Raw genomic sequence first — 19,874 nt, forward strand, 5'->3', positions numbered from 1 at the left:
AATCAAAACTACAGTATCTACAGAACCAAAGGTAGCTGGGATATATTGAACTTCATGTACATGTGAAAAAACTTAAGTACGGGAAAAAAAAAAAAGGGAATAAGAAAAACAAAACAAAAAGTGAACTGTCAAGAAACACTTCTAGTCAAATGTCCATGAGAAGATAAAAGTCTAAGACATGATCAAGCTTCCTATTAAATCTCGGAAAAGTGTCGGGAAAGAACCCTTCTACCAAACAGAGTCAAATGGAGACTGGAACAAGAACTATTATCCTCATGGACTTTAAGTCATCAGTAGCTGCAAAAACTATTCACCAATCATTTGGGCTTCCATGAATGCTGTAATTGGAGGCTAGAAAGGTTGTTGCAGCTCCAAAGAAATAGGAAACCCTTTTAATTTAAATACAATCTCTAACTCAACAAAACCTCAAGTTCCTATTTAATTCTGCAATTGCAGTTTCAGGCTCCATCCTCTAAAATTCTAGCCAGTTGTGGTCGAAAGTCGGTCCAACGATGATTCAAGGCCTTGTGTGAACTTACTTATAGCTTTTGGCAAGTCAATATATCCATACTAGCCATAAACAATGACTCTGAAAGATAGGGAGACATGGGCTTTCTGTGGAATAGTGCTCTGTTCTTCACCTACTCAGTTCTTCTCAGGTCTTTCTGGGGTTCTGTAATCTGGGATTTTCATCTACAAGCTAAAATCAGAAGGCCAAATCCGGGTCCATGCATACAATTTGAAAACGAATTTGCATATAAAAACTGCTGCTCAACAAAGACAGCCCAACCTAGGAATTAACTACAAAAGCAGACATATGGACCCATTATACGTATAAAAACTGTTCATTCGACTTGAGAATGCCCATAGCATATAAAAACTGCAGCTCAACAAAGACAGCCCAGCCTAGGAATAAACTACCAAAACAAACAGAGGACCCACTATACCCATAAAAAAAATGGTTAGACATATAATATAGTCACAGGGAAGACACTGAATCTTATGAACAACTTTGAATCCTGCAGATTCTATGCCAAATTTTTTGGCTTAGGAATCTGGAAGAATTCTGATAGGTTTTGACAACACCATGTGTGCTCATCTCCCCATGAATCAATTGGGTCTGGTCATCAGAGTTCTTCTCTTGTTTCACCGTGTCAAAGCCCAGGACACTTCTGATTCTGATCACTCTGGTCCACATTTCCTGCAGCCCCACCTAATGGTTGTTGTTGGGGTCCTCTCAATAATGTTCTGTCTAACATTTCTCTTACTTGCTTATGCAAAATTCTGTCATGTAGCCGTGCCTGATTTCTCAGACTTTGATAACCATCAACAAAACCTTCATGGGCTTGATAGAGAAAGGCTGAGATCCTCTGGGATAGATAAAAGAGTGATGGAGTCGCTCCCCTTTTTCAGGTTTTCTTCACTCAAGGGATCAAAAGAAGGCCTAGAGTGTGCAGTTTGCTTATCAAAGTTTGAAGAAATTGAAGTTCTTCGGTTGTTGCCGAATTGCAGGCATGCATTCCACATAAACTGCATTGATCAATGGCTAGAAAGCCACTCTAGCTGTCCTCTTTGCAGGTACAAGTTTGATGCCCAGGACCTTACAAATTTTTCCTATTCAAACAGCTTGAGATTCCCACAAAACCCTTTGAATCTAGCTGAGGACTCAACTATCAACCTTTTTGTCCAGAGGGAGCAAGATGATCAAGGGTCATCAAGGTTTAGTATTGGAAGCAGCTTCCAAAAAGCCATGAATAAGGGCAAAAAGGAAGAATTTCTCATTCAAGAAGGTGAAAGTAGTAATGGTGATTATCACAAACTCTGGCATAAGGTCAATCACAAGATCATCTTCTCCAATATGATTTTTAAGAATCGATGGAGTGATGCAAATTCTTCAGACTTTATGTTCCTGAATTCTGAGATGAATGAAACCTCTCCAAACAACAGGTTCCCTTCTTTGGAGTCTAATAATAATGGTTTTTCCATGAATAAACAGGTTGTTATAAAGATGCAGGAGGGTGTAGACAAGAAAATAGTGCATGAATCCAACTTCACTAGGATTAGCAGAAGTAATTCAGTTTGTAATTCCACCCATGAAGCAAGCACGTCAAGACTATTGAATCCTGATCTGAAGAGATCCATGTCTGAGCTCACAAACCTTTCAAGGTTCACAGAATTGAATACAAAGGACAGAGTCAAAGAACTTTCCTTTGGAAGAAATAATGCAGAAGAAGAGAGGACAAGGAAGCTTTGGTTGACTAGAACTCATCGGACAGTTCAATGGTTTGCCGGTCGCGAAGAAATTCCCAAGAACCAGAGTGCGAAAAAGTACCCATTCAACATCTAAACCAGTTGGTATGTGTTAAATTTTCCATAGAATTGGCAAATACCATATAGTATCAAATTAAATTATTCATTCATATCATCACTAGACCTTATTTGTAAGATAATTAATAGTTAAGACTTCTTCATAATCATGGAATCAACAAAAACCCTGTCCAATGCTGGCTCTGTGAACTGGCCTGACAAATTTCTAATAATCTCCTAACTGGGGAACTCTTAGGAATAAATCAAGTTTAGATGATGCTTGTGTTCATAAATTATATACCATTACTTCAATTCATTTCAATATTGTAATGGGTCTTGTCTTATTAGCTAAGCTTTTTTTTTCATTGTCTTTAGTGGCCGGGACCAATGAATTAACCATCCTTAAAGTATACAATTTGTTTATTAAATTTGACTTGGTATTGTAATTGATATATCCAACAAATTGCACTAGCCATGGATTACAAACAACCACGTCTGAATCATGAATCTGAAGACCTATTCTGGCATCATCTTGAAGAAAATTTGGATGACCTAGTTTAATTAAAACCATAAGAACTGAAAACAACTAATGATGGAAAGTTCAGAATGCATGTTGTACAATATGTTACACCAACATCTCCCATATGATCTATCTATATTAGAGAGGTGCTAATTCTATAAGAATGAAGGTTATAGTCGAATCATGATTAGGCCTGAAACTGCAGAAATTGCTAATAGAGGTGGTAACCCCCTTTCTCAGAGCTATCAACGTCGGAGTTACTAGTCGAATCATGATCACCCCTCTTGATCGTTTGCATCTCTCCTACACGACTATTCATACTACTATGGGGGCTTCCATCCTTGTTCTTTCTTTTGGTTTTCTTCCATTCCCATTTTCTAAGCCAATGCTGTATTAGCAAAACTCCTAGGCCTACACATATGGTCATTGTGCACCCACCCCCTATGGAAACCAATGTCACCAACACCCACTTGGTACTCGGTCCTCCTGGCAGAATTGTCCATGTCGCAGCTATATAAGCCGCCGCCATAAAAGTCACCGACATCCACATCACCTTATGAGTTGAAATCAAGAGCTTCATCATGGATTTCCGCCGGAAAGGGATGATGCTGACAAGAACGATGACTATGCCTAGGGACAGGAACAATGCTAGAATGTTGCATACCATGAATACCTTGAAAGGAGTCTTTTTACCCATTATGGCCTTGCCGGAGCTCTGGTTGAAGCCACCGGGGGGGTTTACGCCTGCAGAGAATGTCACAGTTGCTATTAAGACAGCCACAACTGTGATAGTGTTTCTAGCATTGCGGAGACCCTCGGTCTGTTGCTCAAGCTGCTTTTCCCGGCGCCTCTGGTGCTTGCGACGGTGATGCTTGGCTGGAGATTCCGGGGGCCTTTTTGGCCATGGAGGTGGTAAATTTGGGCTGGTGGGGTATAATCTTCCTGACGAGGGTTCAGTAATGGTTTGAATTTCTTGAGAAACCGGCGGTAATTGGTCACACCTCTTAGCTCCCGCTTCCAGTAATGCAGGCACAACCACAAGCGAGCCAGAGTTACTGGCATCCGTTTCAACTACATCTAGAGGGGTGTAACCCTTGCGGTTTAGAGCATTTACATTGACACCCAGCTTGAGAAGATAGAGGACCGTCTAATCTCAAGCCAAAGACAAAGTTAGAATTGGCAAAAGTACGTAGGTCAATATAAACATACAGTATGATATATAATTAACTTACAGTGGTGAGTTTTCCGGCAGTGGCGAGATGCAAGATGGTATTGCCATCACTATCCGGCGTGTTGAGGAGCTGGGAGATGTTGAGAGTCTCTGTCAAGTACTTGACAGCTTCATACTGGTTGTTCTTCACTGCCAGGTGTAAAACAGTCTCACCATGTTCGGTTCTCATCTCTGCTGATTGGAGACTGACAGAGAGGATCTCGTCAATGATGTTGACACGCCCTTTCATGGCCGCCCAGTGGAGAGGTGTTCGACCATCATTGTCCTGTAAGGAAGTGAGGTCTGGGTCTAACCTCAGAAGCTCCCTTGTGATCTCAAGGTGACCTTTGCTGCAAGCTAGGTGCAAGGGAGTACATCCTTGAGAATCCTTCTTCCATGAAAAGTCTGGCCTTTCCCTTATTATCTCCTTAACTACATCTGCAAAATAGGTAGATTTCTAGTGGTGTCAATTGCAATAATTTGTGACAAAACTATAAGATTATTATTTGTTCAGTGAACCCATTAATAATTAATCTAGACCATAGTGTGAATGCGACCATTAGTGCCCACGATGATGGTGGCCATAGGGCTTGACCCTGTGGCTCATATTTATATGATAGAGCCAATTAAGCTTGCATGTGCATGACGCTTGGTGGGGTCCTAATCACAACCTTTAATTTTGTGGCATTGCTCAACAGTACTGGTGGCTATGATAAATGATCAAGTTGGGAGGCACGTTGTTTTTCCACAAATGCCAGCTTGACTTGTGTCACTTTTTTATTTCAATAATCACACGCAAAGTAATAATGATTGTGCTGTTTACATTCGAAACCGTGCATGAATAATATTCGGTTAGTGAATAATGAATGGTAAAAATGAACAGTAAATATACATATATATATATATATATATATATATATAAATTTAAGAATTTTAAAGCTAAGAACATGGGTTAAATTTATACCTTTTATTTAAAAAATTTTATATTTTATATATAAATAATTGTTATTTTCTATTTTTTAAAATAAAAAATAAAAAATTATCCAAATAGAGACGAGCACTTGGTAGTAAATCTAGTTCAACGACTCTTGATCCGCCACAGTCAAGCTTGATACTCACCTGTATGGCCTCCTGAAGCTGCAGCATGAAGTGAAGTGGTGGGAGCATCCAATTCCAGCATCAACAGCCATGAATGGTTCACCAAAAGATGCTTCACCACATCAAGCTTCCCTCTCTCGCACCCCACAAACAGCACGCTCTCGTCGTTCCGGTTAACCTTTGGAGCAATCCATTGATCTACCTTCATCAAAAGCGCCACAATCTCCACTCTCCCCTCTCTACATGCTTCATGCAAAGGAGTCTCCAGTTTTTCATTCTCGGCCGACGACAATTCGGGCCTTAGATTCACTATCTCCGACGCCAATTCCAAGTGCCCAAACCGCGCTGCTAAGTGTAAGACAGTGTTCAGGGAGCCGGGGACGACTTGTTTGATGATATCTTCCTCTTCTTGAGCGAGAGAGAGGAAGGATGAAACGTCGCCTTTGAGAACTGCCTCGAAGAGGCGTCTGTCCATATGGGGCAGGGCCGGCTGTGAGCAAAGAAAATAATGGCGAAATCAATTGGAGTAGCATGCAATGATCTGGTGGGGGAAGAAATAAAGGAGAGAGGAGGCCATTTTTTTCCACAACGGCTGCCACTTGGAAGTTTCTGTGAAGATTAATTTTGATCATAGGGGGAAGGGTTTTTTTTGTTTTTTTCCTTTTTCCATTTTCATTTTTTTTTAAATTTAAATTTGTTCTAGAATTGCAGGTGGATAAAGCCCGACTACAGGTTGAGGAAGACTTGCATGGAAGTCAACGTGAAATTTATAGGAGATTATCATGCTAACACGAGGAAGAAGAATTAAAATAGCTTACTCCAAATTATCAAAATGATGGTCAATTCTGACTGCTTGATGTTTAAGCCTCAACACTTAAAAGATTAAAGAGAGAGAATAGTCATGTCGGGAAGAATAGAACGAGAGAGAAGGCATTAGGGAAGGAAAGAACCTCGAAAGAGGTTACCAGTTCCCTAGTAGTTGCATACTTGCCTGCCGGTTTTGAACTTTTGATAAAGACTTGAGATGTTTTCATTAAGCCTACATTTCTCTCACATGGACCACTCTCACCAAGGGAAAATTATTAAATATATTTTTTTAATAAAGACAAGTAGGGTATGTGATGGAGGTCCACGGTGTTGAAGTAACAAAAAGTCAATGGCAATTTCTACTAACAAATCATATTCACATTTGTTCATACTATGGGTGAGATGACGCCCGCCCACTTCACCACTTCAATCAAAACAATCTCATTCCAAATGTAATTTTTAAATTTTAACGAACCATGCAGTGATGATGATATTATATAAGACATGATGTAATATATATATTTTGGAAAGTTTGAGAAGAAAAAGAAAACATTAATACTTACGGGAAAAAAATGTCCGATTTTTAGAAACATTGGTAATTAAAAAATAGAATATGGTTTTCTTGTTTTTAAGTGCGTAAAGCATGATATTTTCAGAGGACATTTTATAATTATTTTTAATTATTTTAATATATGTTTTTAAGAGTTATGTTAAAAAATAATTATATAAATTAATATAAAATTAATAATTAAAAATAAAACACTACAAATAAAAATTATTTTTAAAACATGGAAAACAAGTTAAAAAAAAAACATACCAAAACCAAATGTGTACCAATGGTTAGAGAGGTTGTCGAAGGTTTTATTTTTACCCACCTGCCCAACCAAGGTGTGGGGCTTGGGCTTGCCAAATGAGCTACTTAGGCCCTTTCCCTTCTTTCTGCAATGGGGCTTATGATTTTTGGACTTTGTACTTGCCTATCCTTTTGGGTTGAGAGTCTTGAGACTAGTGATCCTAGTTAGGGAGGGCAAAACTCGGAAAGGTTATCTCAACCCCATCCCATTTCTATAAATTAATTCCTTTTTTTTAATAAAAATAAATAAATAAGAATTTTTCATGCCCGTCCCATCCCACCCTTTTTAATTTAAAAAAATTTTAAATTTTAAATTTTTTAATTATATTTAAAATTAAATATGTTTTATAAATAAACAAAATATTATAATTTTTTAACTTATTTGGATAAAAATAACTTTTTAATTAATTTGTGTTAAAATTGGAAAAAGAAGATATTTCAAATTAAATTATTTTTAAATTGATTATATATAATTTAGACTATAAAAAATATGTCATATTGTCATCCCTAATCTAGAACACCCAATTTTGGGATCCGGAAAGAGTTCATATCATATCACAGGAGTGTGAATATTGAAGACAAAACATTAAGCTTGACAATGACTTCAATTCCAACAATGGCCATGCTCAAGCAGCACCTAATATCAGTACAATTAATGTTGGATTCATCCACAAAACATGCTTGATGGATCCAAAATAGGGTGGACAGTATGTTAGGGTAGGGCATTAGAAATGATAATAGATTTCAAAGATTTGTAAATGGGGATTCAAAAATGTTTACTAACACAGACAATGACTATTATATGTAAGGTTCTATAGTTTTATTACTTAATTTGGTGCATGATATTTAATCTATAGTTCATTGCATGTAATATATTTGAAGTGATTAGAGCTATGTTTGATTCCTTAAAATTTGAGGGAAAATGTGATAAAATAAAATTAAAAATGAAAAGTAAAAGGTAAAAGGTAAAAAAATGAAGAAAATTAAAAAATATATTCAAAGTTAATAAATTATTTTTATATGTTTTTTCAAATTTATTTCACTTAATTTCTTATATTGGATTGGATTAAATAATTTTAAAATGCATATAATTCTAACTAATTTTAATTATATTTGATTTTCTTTTGTATTTTTTATGATGAAACCAAATATGAGAAAATCATTTTTTTTATTTTTTAGTACTTTATGATAATCAAATGTAACCTTGATAATCTTTAGCTAAATAAATTTTTAAAACTCAATATATTTCCTAATTATCTACTTTAGTGGCAGGAAGAAATAGCTAGAAACATATTAGTTATCATTGTTGTGTGATTGGATTGAATTTAAATTTATTTTTATTCTTTCTTTCCTCCCCATTTTTTTCCCATTATTTTCTTCAAGATAGGCCCTCCCTATGCTCCATTCTAGGTTCCAAATATTTTTTCACCTGGACTAGGGGTACTAACTACCCTTTAAGATTTTAATGAAAGGGTTATGCTTAATGAAAAGGGTGGTAAAACATTGATTTCTAATCCACAGGGGAGAAGAGAGAGAGAGAGATAGAGAGAGAGAGAGAGAGACTAGGGGTACTATCTACCCTTTAAGATTTTAATGGAAAGGATGGTAAAACATTGATTGAGAGAGAGATTTCACCTGGACTAGGGGTACTATCTGCCCTTTAAGATTTTAATGAAAAGGATGGTAAAACATTGATTTCTAATCCACAGTCGGAGAAGAGATTTCCTCTACAAAAAAATTATGAGATTCAAGAGAGGTAGAAGACAAAAAAAACAAAAAAAATTAGGGTGAGAGTTATGAGATTGAAGAGAGGTAGAAGAGTTCCATTAATTATTGCTCTACCCTCATCAAATCACCAACTGCTCATATTTCATTCTGTGATTAAATTTCTGCTAGTGGGTGCTCCCAAACAACCAGCCATTATGGGTCCTTACTAATGGCTTCTACTTTTGTACCCAAAAGGAAAATGATGCATGTCCACAGTAAGTGTCAAGCATTTAAGACATTAATGATAGGAGGCCATTAATGAAGGTTTTCATTACCCCAAATAATTTAGTCCAAGTGGATCAATAATTTAAGAACCACAGCTGATAAAAAGTTGTACTCCATTGATTGAGATTTGATCTATTATAAATAAAAAAAATGGCATGATGATTTATAGACTCATTAATTTTGCCCAAACCTTCAATTATTAGTTTCGCCCACCCCTGACACCGGTATCAAATTTATGCAACTTCCATTACTAATTAAGTATATATTTTGCAGTATTTTTATAAAGCACTTCTAATGTAAAAAGTATTTTTAAAGAAAAATAAGATGTACGTTTTGATGAAAACTTTCAAAACATTTTTATAAAATCTAAAAAACATTTGTACAATGTTTTTTAGAATTCGTTTGACAATGATTCAAGTAAGCGTTTTAATTTAAAAGTATTTTATAAAAAATATGAGGTGTTTGAAAAAATTTTAAAAATTACTTATAATGTTAAAAAATCACTTATGATGTTTTTTAGAGAAATACTTAAAGCATATTTGACAGCAATTCTAAAAAATATTTCTAATAATTAAATAATCAAAATTTTTAAGTATTAAAACTATTAGTAACACTTCATAAAATCATTATCAAACAAACTATTAGAATATGTTTGATTGTGATTTTAGAAAACATTTAAAAATTTTCTAACACTTAAATTATAAAAAATTTCATATGTTAGAAATATTAAAAATATTTTCTAAAATCACTATCCAACGACTCTTTAAAGTACATTTGATAGTGATTTTAAAAAATATTTTTAATTTTTTTAATAATTAAAAAATAAAAACTTTTAAATATTAAAAATGTTATACACTAAAGGTGCTTCTTAAAATCACTATCAAATAGATTTTTATAATTGATTTTCCTAAAATCACTTACTAAAAAAATACAAGTGTGATCCGAAGTGCACCGTCCATCTTTCACATGTAACTCTTGTACTATGGTTTTCCTAAACTGGCCCAAACATAATCTAAATCACTGCTTTGATGTTACAGAAGATATGTCGACAATAATTCTTGCAAACCCCGTCAAGAGGCCTATAATAGTGGGACCCACTTTTTCTCCACGTATGCAAACATACATTTAATATAATTCTACTCATCTAAAGTTTTGTGATTAATCCAAGTTTTAATTAATCCTGGTATCCAAATACAATAAGTTGTACATAAAATTTTGGTATATGATCATTACTTATAGTATAGTAAATAAGCAAAAGCAATCTAAAATAATTCAAATATATTCTCAAAAATATCTCATTTTCATAATAAATCCTCAAAAATTGTTTTCTCATAAATTATTACGAAACGTAATTAATATGATTGATGTTTTTTAAGAACAGAAAGATGTTTTTAAACACCGATCCGATCAGACATGGAGATGTCATGTTCTTTACAAAAGCTGAAGAAGTTTAATATGCACGTACGTGTAAGATTATGATCGTATTCATGCGTACCATCGCTTTCATCTTCAATGTCATGCGTCACTTGGATCAATGGTATTACAGACACCACGTTTACACCTCCAACCTACTGGAGTATACAGATAGGTGTGTTAATAACACACCCCCATAATTCCTTCTTTATATACCTAGCTACCCATCCCCTCCCCCCTCACCATATTAGAGAGTTCTCACTATATCTATCTTCATCTTCTCTCTCTTTCAATTCTCTGTCTATGCATGCCATGGAATTCTATGGCAAGAGAAGTCTTTCTAGCTACATGGATGAAGAGAGGAAGGCAATTAATCAATCTCCAAATCGTGCCCCTCTCAGAACCCATCAACAAATTTCAGAACAAGACCTCCATTTAAGCCCTACAAGGTCTAGGATGACGTTAATGCCACCTCCAAGTCCAGAGTCACCATGGACGCTCTCTCCTCTCCATACTCCTTCCCCTTCTCTCCTTTACCACTGCATCGCCTCCCTTCACCGCCATGAAGGTAACATATACTCCATCGCTGTTTCCAGAGGGCTTGTCTTCACTGGCTCTGAGAGCAGCCGGGTTCGTGTATGGAGGCAACCTGACTGCATTGAGAGAGGGTATTTGAAGGCCAGCTCCGGTGAAGTCCGAGCCATCTTGGGTTATGGTAACATGCTCTTCACCACTCATAGAGACAACAAAATCCGGATGTGGAATGTCACAAATTCGGATAGTTTTCGGTCCAAGAAGGTCTCAACCCTGCCTAGAAGAAGCTCATTGTTTATTTTCCCAAGGGCAAGTCCTCAAAAGCACAAGGATTGTATTTCTTGCATGGCTTATTACCATGCAGAAGGGCTTTTATACACAGGCTCCTGGGACAGAACAGTAAAGGCATGGCGAGTTTCCGATAAGCAGTGTGTGGACTCATTTGTGGCTCATGAAGATAATGTTAATGCCATAGTGGTAAACCAGGAGGATGGTTGTCTATTTACTTGTTCTTCTGATGGATCAGTGAAGGTATGGAGGAGATTATATGTAGAGAGCTCTCATACTCTCACAATGACTCTCAAATTCCAACCCTCACCGGTAAATGCATTGGCCCTAAGCTTGTCTCTCAACACTTGCTTCCTCTACTCAGGATCCTCAGATGGGTTTATAAATTTCTGGGAGAAGGAGAAAATGTCCGGGAGGTTCAACCATGGAGGATTCCTGCAAGGTCACCGGTTCGCCGTTCTTTGTTTAGTAGCAGTGGAGAAGTTAGTATTCAGTGGCTCTGAGGATACTACAATCAGGGTTTGGAGGAGAGAAGAAGGAAGCTGCTATCATGAGTGTCTTGCAGTGTTGGATGGACATAGAGGGCCAGTGAGATGCCTAGCTGCTTGTTTGGAGATGGAGAAAGTTGTGATGGGGTTCTTGGTCTATAGTGCAAGCTTGGACCAAACTTTCAAGGTATGGAGAATTAGGGTCTTACCAGATGATCAGAAGAAGATGTGCTTGGATGAAAGCAACCGGAGCGATAGTTTGAAGGCGAAGATAATGGAGTATGAGATGAGTCCTGTGTTGTCTCCTTCATGGGTGGAGAAAAAGCTTCAAAGTAGCCATTTTCAGTAGCTACATAAAAGGACGAATGCTTATTCCTTAGTCACTTTCCCATAAAATTCAGCCCAAAGTACAAACTGGGCATTATTAGTCCTATTAGCCTTATGGGTGTCTAACCCTAAACCTTAAACTTTTCCTTTCTTGAAGTTTTGGTGTGGATGTAGATATATATATATACAAATATGTATGTGCAATATTCATCTAAAGTAAGATGAAGAAATAAATATGAGCAATAATGACGATTAATGTTAATCAAGTGCTTTGTTCATATCTTCTTTATTTATTATATTAAACATTAATCAAGTTGATATATATCGTTACCCTCTTGCCAATCATCAATTGTGTTGGTATTAAAGATCAAATGAGTTTTGGGCATCAGGTTCAAATTAGTCTCCATATTGTCTAAGTACTTTTGATTTTTAAATTTTTAGGGCATATGTAGAAGGTTACAATAGATTACTAAAAACAAGGAATTATTTCCATTTTCAATTCTAATTTATCTCTTTCACAATATATTATAATTCACCTCTATATTTATTCTTATGTTGGTGGTGTTTATTATTGTTAAGAATTAATTGAGTTATTTATTTTTATTATTCTCTAATTAATATTATTAAGTATTAAATCTATATTTTTATATGTTAAAAAAATTATGAAATTATTTATTTTATTTTTTTCTTATTTTATATAGTTAATAGAAAATATTTGAAACCCAATAATTTTTAAAAATAATAATTTAATATATTTCCAAATATCTCAAAATACTAAAATTGAATAATAAAAATTTTATAATGATTAACTATGTAACTAGTTAGAGACTTAGTAATATTAGAAACTTTTTAAGTTTCATTGATTACTCAATGGTTTTTTTATATATAGCACATGTCACCCGATTTATGAATTTGTGATTAAAATGTGTCTTATTGTTGAATTTAATTCATTAATTTTGGATCTTATATTTGGGAAAGAGTGTCAAATCCTAACATTTTTTTTTAAAAATTTTAATTTCTAGATGGGTGTTAATTATATTAGAATTTTAATTAAAAAAATTATTAGAATTGATGATAGTTGATTTTTGTTTTGTTATAAGGTGAATTTTGAAAATTTATAATAAAATTATTATTATTATTATTATTTTTTTGAGTTTTTAATTTCATTTTATAAAATTTAATTTTGTTAAGAATTAGATTTACTATGAGGTAAAAATAGCGACGGCATGTGGTAGAATTGTGGTTCCACTTTTGAATTATATCAATTTATATTACATCCATTTTTATCCCAATTAAATAATTTCTTTGTTTTGGAGAGGAAGTTGGAAGGGCCAATGTATATAATTCAATTGTTCTAGGGTTTTTACCCTTATGTTTCTTAGGTGGAATGAGTGGATATCGGGAGGTTTGAGAAGATAATATTTTAATTATTTTATTTATGAATTTTGTTTTTTTATAAATAGTAATTAATTTTCACAAGAATTATATATATCTAAAGTGTTCTGATACTCTTTTTACTCAAAGTGTTTCAAGTGGAAGTGTTTTCTTTGAAAGTGCTTTTAAGAGAATCACCTATAAAATGTTTCTCCTAAAAAACACTATAAGTAATTTTTTTAACACTATAAGTAATTTTTTAGATCTTTAAAAGTGTTTTCTAAATATTTTTCTAATACCTAATTTTTTTTCAAAACATTTTTTAGATCAAAAATATTTTTTAAAATTATTATCAAACTGACTCTTAAAGCATATTTGATAATATTTTTAAGATGATTATCTGTTAAGTATTCATTTAGAAAACACTATGAAAGATTTTTTTAACACTATAAATGATTTTTTAGACTTTTAAAAATATTTTTAAAAATTTTTCAAATACTTCACTTTTGTTAAAAAAATATTCTTTTTAAGTTAAAAACGCTTCACGGTGATGGTGAGAAAAGATGAGAGATATATGGATGATGAAGGTTGGGAAGAGAATATTTCAATAACTTCAACTTTCAAGTGATTGTGATGATAGGTGAAAGCAACTAATCATTCATACAATTACAACACATGGTCCAAGTTCGAATTGAAGGTAGTTGGGTGTGTTCATGATGGGGGCTTAATTTTCAAATGGCCCTTGCAAGAGACTACCCTCAATGCAATACCCTTTATCCTTCACATGGATATTTATGTATATTTAATTTTCATGGAATGTGCACCTAAAATATTGGCAGCCCATTTACCATTTGCCACCCTTTCACATTCAGCTCCCATGACTTAACTACTCCATGGGGCAGTCTTTGAAGAAGTAGATGGGATTATATCATATATGTAGCATCTTCACCCTCACAATTTGTGTGGATGGCAAAGGCCTAGTATTTGCTTGTCCTAATAAAAAATTTAAAATTTAAAATTTTATTAAAATTAATATGTTTAATAAATACATTAATATTATAATTTTTTTTCACTTATTTTGTTGGAAAATAGTTTTTAAAATTATTTTATGTGTTAAAAATGAGAAAATAAAAAATTTATTCTCAATTATTTTTTAATTTACTTTTATATATATATATATATATATATATATATATATATATATATATATATATATATATATCTATAATTGAATGGGACAAGATAAGACAATTCCATAACTTGACTTGAATTTCAAAAAATTCTCAAACTTGTTTTTAATTCATTTATTTTAATATCAAAAGTGTCCCATTAGGGGTAGGTTAACTATAAAAAATTATGAGTACATGATCGACTATAAAGATTTATGAGCATCTATGGTATATTATATTGTGTTAGCAAAAACTTTAATACAAACGAAAGTTTTAATGCAAATAATATTAATTTAATAACATAAAGAATAGAACAATCATATAACACGTGAGGTTTTAACATAATTCGATCAACAATATCTACATTCACAAAAAATAAAGAATTTTTTCACTATACCGTAAAAAACATTATTACATAGAAGAAAACTATATATAATTATTAGACATTCGAAACATATCATGTTTTTACACTACTTTTCTTGTATCCATATATTCTTGTATTCATACCTTGAACCATGAGCCCCTCGCTCCATCTGATATCCCCCATTTTTTGTCACATCTTATCTATGTACAAGTTCATCTTCATCTCATATCTTTTTTTGGGTCTAAAATATTTATAAAGATATTTCTAACAAGTTTCTTTATTTTATAAGGAAATATAACATTACAATAACATATCAACTTAGGAAATATTCTATACAATCTTTATAATATGAATCTATTCTAACTAGGAATTTTGGACACATTCCAACTTACGAAATAACGGTTACCTCTTAATTAATTTTTGTTATATTGTTATTTTACAAATTCTAAAATCAATATGAAGTTCGTATTCAAATCAAAATTAATCATACTTGAAAAGTACCTTTGAAAACGACTTTGAAAATTAAGGTATTTTACAAATTTTAAAAATCTAAGAAAAAACACTTGAAATAATTGTTGGACAATCATTTATTAAATTATTCTTATAAATTTTTACCAAAAATACTATCAAATTATTATTATTTTAGTTTATGTCTAAATTAGAGTAAGTGATTAATTTTAATATGATAAAATGTTTAATTATGTTAAACTTCTATATTAATCCGACATGATAGTAATTAAAAACAATAATGTATTTTTTTTAAAACAATTAAATAAAATGGCATAATGAGCAAAGATAATGTATTATTTTAATTATTTTTAATTAAGATAATAACATATTTAATCATCAAAATGTTTTTTAATAAATTAAGGATATTCATATATTAAATAATATCAAACTACAAATTCTTTAGCACATAAAAGTAAATTAATAAACAATATTTTTATATTTATTTTATTTTATTTGTAAAAATATTAATAATCATTTATAAAAATTTTGTAAAGTAGATTAAGAATATTCTTATTAATAATTATTTTAAATTAATATAATATAAATATTTATATTTGAAATTTTATTTTAATTATATATTCAACATTTTTTTATGACTAGTTCTAAATCCCAACCAACCCTTTTAAAATGGAAACATAGCCCGTTGATATGAGGATTATTTAAATAATAATAATTTTTTATTTCACACTATGGTAATTAACTTTATTCTTATTTGGTTTTATAAATATTTCAATAAAATTTTTAATTTTGATTTTGATTATTTATATTTGCCATGTGTTTACTTTGACATTATTTAGTCATTTGTCCTTTTTGGGCTGAACATACTCTAAATCGGTCAACCGCAGGTTGGGGCGCCCACGGGAGGCCAATGTCCACCCCCTCCCTGCCTCCCGTCCCCAGGTGCGGGGCCTTAGGGGGAAGGGAGGTGGGAGGGGCGACGGGTGCGTGACGCCCAGGCAGGCGTGCCCTCGGTCTAATGGCTTCAGGCACAACTTGTGTTCAAAGACTTGATGAATCACGGGATTGTATAATTCACACCAAGTATCGCATTTTGCTACGTTCTTCATCGATGTGAGAGCCTAGATATCCGTTGCCGAGAGTCGTTTGTGTTGATGAAACGACAACGACTCGCCAACACGCCTGATCGGGACCAGGGCAACGGGAGAGCGTTGCTTCGTTGTGAGGTTCCTTGGCGCGTTCCGCGCCGGGGTTCGTTGTTCGCTCAAGAGGACCGCCGCAAGCCGCCCCTGCGCACGAATAGTATTTGCATCCAAAGTAGACATCTAAGTCCCATAATGCTACCCCATCAAACGAGAGCCTTGGAAAGATTGTGTGCGCTTTGTGGCTTAGGGGAAAGGCTGGTCTAGGACGTGCCTAGACGCCACACAGACTCAAAAACTTAACCCAGAAATTGCGTGTGACACATAGTCAGTAATGACCGTAGAAACTTGAAGCTTCTATACTTGGAAATATAGCTAAAGTAAAGTTGGTCATGTCGACAATCAAGAAGAGGTCAGTTCAAGAGAGTGAAACTTTTACAATGAGTAGTCACTCCTTGGTGGTTAGGCTAGTCATTTGGGACATTGGCAAGCTAAGGATGGTCGCTAGATGTAGGATCAGGTTAGTTCAAAAAGAGTAGGTAGAGAGAAGCTTTGGAGGCAAAATGCCTAGACCCCAATTCACTTTCTAAGAGACTACAAAATGTTGAAGTTCAGCTTCAACGACCGGAAGAGGTGTACTACGAAGCTTTTTATGGCAAGGATATCAAACTAGAGAAAACTAGGGTGGAGTCGATCAATGACTTCCAAGCTTAAGTGAATCAAGCGCTTGATGTGGGGCATGAAGGTGCTTCATGTGAGGTTTGGGGCATCCATGGAGAAGCCTTTGTAGGAATCTAAAGAACCCTTAGAGATGAATAGGGCATATTTGAATACAATATTCCACTCTCCTAAGGATGTTGAGAATGTAGTGGGTATTGTGATACTATAAACTAAAAATTAAGTTATCCAAAAACCCTTAAAAAATTAAATTGAGTTTGGATTGGGCTTAGCTCGGTTGAATCGATCAAGTTATAATCTAATCAGAAAGTATAAATTTGTAAATATTTTCTCAAGATGAAAAAAAAACTTGAAAATTAAAAACCACAACATCAATAATCAATAAACAAGTGAAAAGGCTCGCTGTTTTATTTATGTGGTTGTCCTTTCTCACAGACTTTCCATTACACCCACAAAAAAAAAAAAAAAAAAAAATTAATAGAGAAAACACTCCGAGCCACACTGAAACCATGAACATGGTGGAATTACAAGAAGTCTAAACGACTGAAATCAAAAGAAAAAGTGGCATAGATCTCATCATACGCCACTTGGCTGCTTCTAATATAGAATATAAAGCTTAGAAGCCTTCTTCTTCTTCTTCGTCTCTTGTTGGGAGACGAAGATGGGGTCTGTTAATGAAAAAGTTCTCATACACAAATCCAGCCACCGCACCACCTACCAGTGGCCCAACCCAGTACACCCAGTGGTTTGTCCAGTCCCAGCTCACCAAAGCCGGCCCGAAGGACCGGGCCGGGTTCATGGAAGCCCCGGAAAAGGCCCCACCAGCCATGACGTTGGCCCCCACCACAAGCCCAGTTATCATTGGGCCCAGCCCATCAATGTGGGCAGACTTCTGTGCTGATACTATATTGGCATAGACTGTGAACAACAACGAGAACGTGAGGATAAATTCTAGCATTACCCCTTGTAGACACCCCACTCCACTCGCCAGTGTGTGCACTGGAGTTGCCTGCACATTTTAAAAGTAAAAACTTAAGAAATGTGTTTGGTAACTGTTTTTTAAAATATTTTTTTATTTTCAAAAAACAAAAATAAATAGATTGAACCATCAGAAAGCATGAAGTGTCTCGAGAGAATATCCTTTTAAATGCTTTTAGTTTTTTATTTGTTTTTTCAAAACAGTTTAAGAAATAATTATACAAAATATTTAAAATTGTAAAAAAACATGTTAATACATTTTAAGTTCCTAAAAATGTTTTAATTATATAAAATGTTATAAAATGATTTTCAATAACAGTTTTCAAAAACTGTTTTTCAAAATTGTTTTCAAAAACACTTTTCAAATTGGGTCTACTTTTTCGAATAACTTGGAATGTTTGTGTTTTCTATATTCTCAAATGTACTAAAAAAACAACTATGTTGTCAGAAAAAATCATTTTCGTAATCTGTTTCCAAAAAACTGTTTTAACGGAAAAATTATTAGAGTTTAAAAATAATTTTTGTTTTAAATAACAAAATTTAAAAAACTGTTTTTAAAAACAGTTGTGTTTGCTCTATTCGCCTTCTTTTGTTTGTTTTGATGTGGGCTTACCCGTCCACCAGTGAGAAACTTGAGGAGAATACAGGCTACAGTAGAAGCCAAACACTGATCGATGAAGTACAGGACGGATCTCACAACGGTGATGTGACCACCCACGCAGAGACCAAGAGTCACCGCCGGGTTCAGGTGGCCACCGGAGATCTGCAGCGCCGCCGATACCATGACCGCCACCACCAGCGCATGTGCCATCGCCACAAAAAACAGGGAGTCCAGTGAATCTCCCTTCAGCTTCTCTGTTCACGCACAAAAAAATAAATAAATAAATAAAAACCCTCATCAAACATCACAATCCAATCTCATAGCAAACTAAAAACAGCATTTTCGCAAAGGAAAATGACCGGTGGCCATGGCGGAGCCGACACCCGCGAAGACGAACAGGAAGGTGACGATGAACTCCATGACGAGAGCTCGGATGCAGTCGGGCTGGGCGAACTCACGGCCGGAGCCGAGAGCCATCTTGGCCATGTTGAGAGAGGAATGGGGGGTGGTGGAGTCAGGCTTTGGCTTGGCAGGATCGAAGATGGGAGAGTTATATAAGGAATCAGCTTCCTCCTTCACCTCTATAGAGGGTGGCACTTTATTTTTCCAGGAAATTAGTAGGTGTGCCATTGTAATTAACACTTTACATTTCCTTGTATTTAGAGTGATTTTATATAGAAATACCAATTTTATCGTTTCACTTCTCTAATCATGCTTTTAGTAGAATGCAAATGAAAGGTTACAAAGTTTACCAAATAAACCAAAACAGGAAACTTCATGTCCCCGCACACCCACCAATTTAGGTTACGAAGTGATGTTTAACAAAAATATATTAAATAAACATTAATTTAATAAGTTTATAATCTCAGATTCCCCAGCCAAATAGAATAAAATTTATACATAACATATCATATTTCACTCTTAACATTTTTCATCTAATTTGATCTTCAATTAAATACAGAAAATAATAAGAAATTCGATAATATATTCTTTATCTTTTTTATATCTTACATAATAAATTTGGATTTCTTCAAATAAAAAAATTAATTGGATATAATTTGATTAAATAAAGAAAAAAAATGAAAATTAATGATACGTGTTTATCATTTCAAATAAGTGAAGATTATCATTAAGCTAATTAATATCTTTAAAAGAAAAGTATTTCTTATTTATAACTTTTTTTAGATTTTGAACTAAATTTTCTTACTCCATCAAGAAATAAAATGATGAAGAAGGAAATTTCGGTGTTTGACTTCCTTCATG

At 34.0% G+C, this 19,874-nt stretch overlaps 4 protein-coding genes and 1 non-coding gene across 5 annotated transcripts; 2 read left to right on the forward strand and 3 right to left on the reverse strand.

Annotated features, from left to right (window-relative positions):
* Nucleotides 1-88: 88 nt before the first annotated feature.
* Nucleotides 89-2,618, forward strand: LOC100249196 (E3 ubiquitin-protein ligase ATL42-like). Its single transcript, XM_019219159.2, has one exon. It carries the CDS (start codon nt 1,088-1,090, stop codon nt 2,345-2,347), a length of 1,260 nt encoding a protein of 419 aa, XP_019074704.2. The 5' UTR covers nt 89-1,087; the 3' UTR covers nt 2,348-2,618.
* Nucleotides 2,619-2,839: 221 nt separating this feature from the next.
* Nucleotides 2,840-5,753, reverse strand: LOC100244024 (ankyrin repeat-containing protein At5g02620). Its single transcript, XM_003631776.4, has 3 exons — nt 5,157-5,753; nt 4,060-4,475; nt 2,840-3,974 (listed from the first exon to the last, which is right to left on the reverse strand). Exons 1-3 carry the CDS (start codon nt 5,608-5,610, stop codon nt 3,039-3,041), a joined length of 1,806 nt encoding a protein of 601 aa, XP_003631824.1. The 5' UTR covers nt 5,611-5,753; the 3' UTR covers nt 2,840-3,038.
* Nucleotides 5,754-10,408: 4,655 nt separating this feature from the next.
* On the forward strand, nt 10,409-12,131 carry LOC100266358 (protein JINGUBANG). The gene has a single exon (XM_002281326.5). It carries the CDS (start codon nt 10,504-10,506, stop codon nt 11,857-11,859), a length of 1,356 nt encoding a protein of 451 aa, XP_002281362.3. The 5' UTR covers nt 10,409-10,503; the 3' UTR covers nt 11,860-12,131.
* A 4,069-nt stretch (nt 12,132-16,200) lies between these two features.
* On the reverse strand, nt 16,201-16,356 carry LOC132253692 (5.8S ribosomal RNA). The gene has a single exon (XR_009465578.1). It is a non-coding gene; the product is annotated as a 5.8S ribosomal RNA (ribosomal RNA).
* A 1,292-nt stretch (nt 16,357-17,648) lies between these two features.
* On the reverse strand, nt 17,649-19,097 carry LOC100252631 (aquaporin TIP4-1). Its single transcript, NM_001317133.1, is given in 3 exon segments — nt 17,649-18,041; nt 18,624-18,865; nt 18,971-19,097. Coding segments are annotated over 3 exon segments (762 nt in total).
* Between the last annotated feature and the right edge of the window lie 777 nt (nt 19,098-19,874).

The sequence above is a fragment of the Vitis vinifera genome, chromosome 4, assembly GCF_030704535.1.
Source record: "Vitis vinifera cultivar Pinot Noir 40024 chromosome 4, ASM3070453v1".
NCBI lineage: Eukaryota > Viridiplantae > Streptophyta > Magnoliopsida > Vitales > Vitaceae > Vitis > Vitis vinifera.

What these genes read in the sequence shown, in the direction of transcription:
- LOC100249196 (XM_019219159.2), top strand. Translation starts at nt 1,088, where the DNA reads ATGTGTGCTCATCTCCCCATGAATCAATTGGGTCTGGTCATCAGAGTT.
- LOC100244024 (XM_003631776.4), bottom strand. Translation starts at nt 5,610, where the DNA reads ATGGACAGACGCCTCTTCGAGGCAGTTCTCAAAGGCGACGTTTCATCC. An exon ending in AGCTTCAGGAGGCCATACAG is followed by an intron (nt 4,476 to 5,156) that starts GTGAGTATCAAG and finishes CCTATTTTGCAG; the next exon opens with ATGTAGTTAAGGAGATAATA. An exon ending in CTGCCGGAAAACTCACCACT is followed by an intron (nt 3,975 to 4,059) that starts GTAAGTTAATTA and finishes GCTTGAGATTAG; the next exon opens with ACGGTCCTCTATCTTCTCAA.
- LOC100266358 (XM_002281326.5), top strand. Translation starts at nt 10,504, where the DNA reads ATGCATGCCATGGAATTCTATGGCAAGAGAAGTCTTTCTAGCTACATG.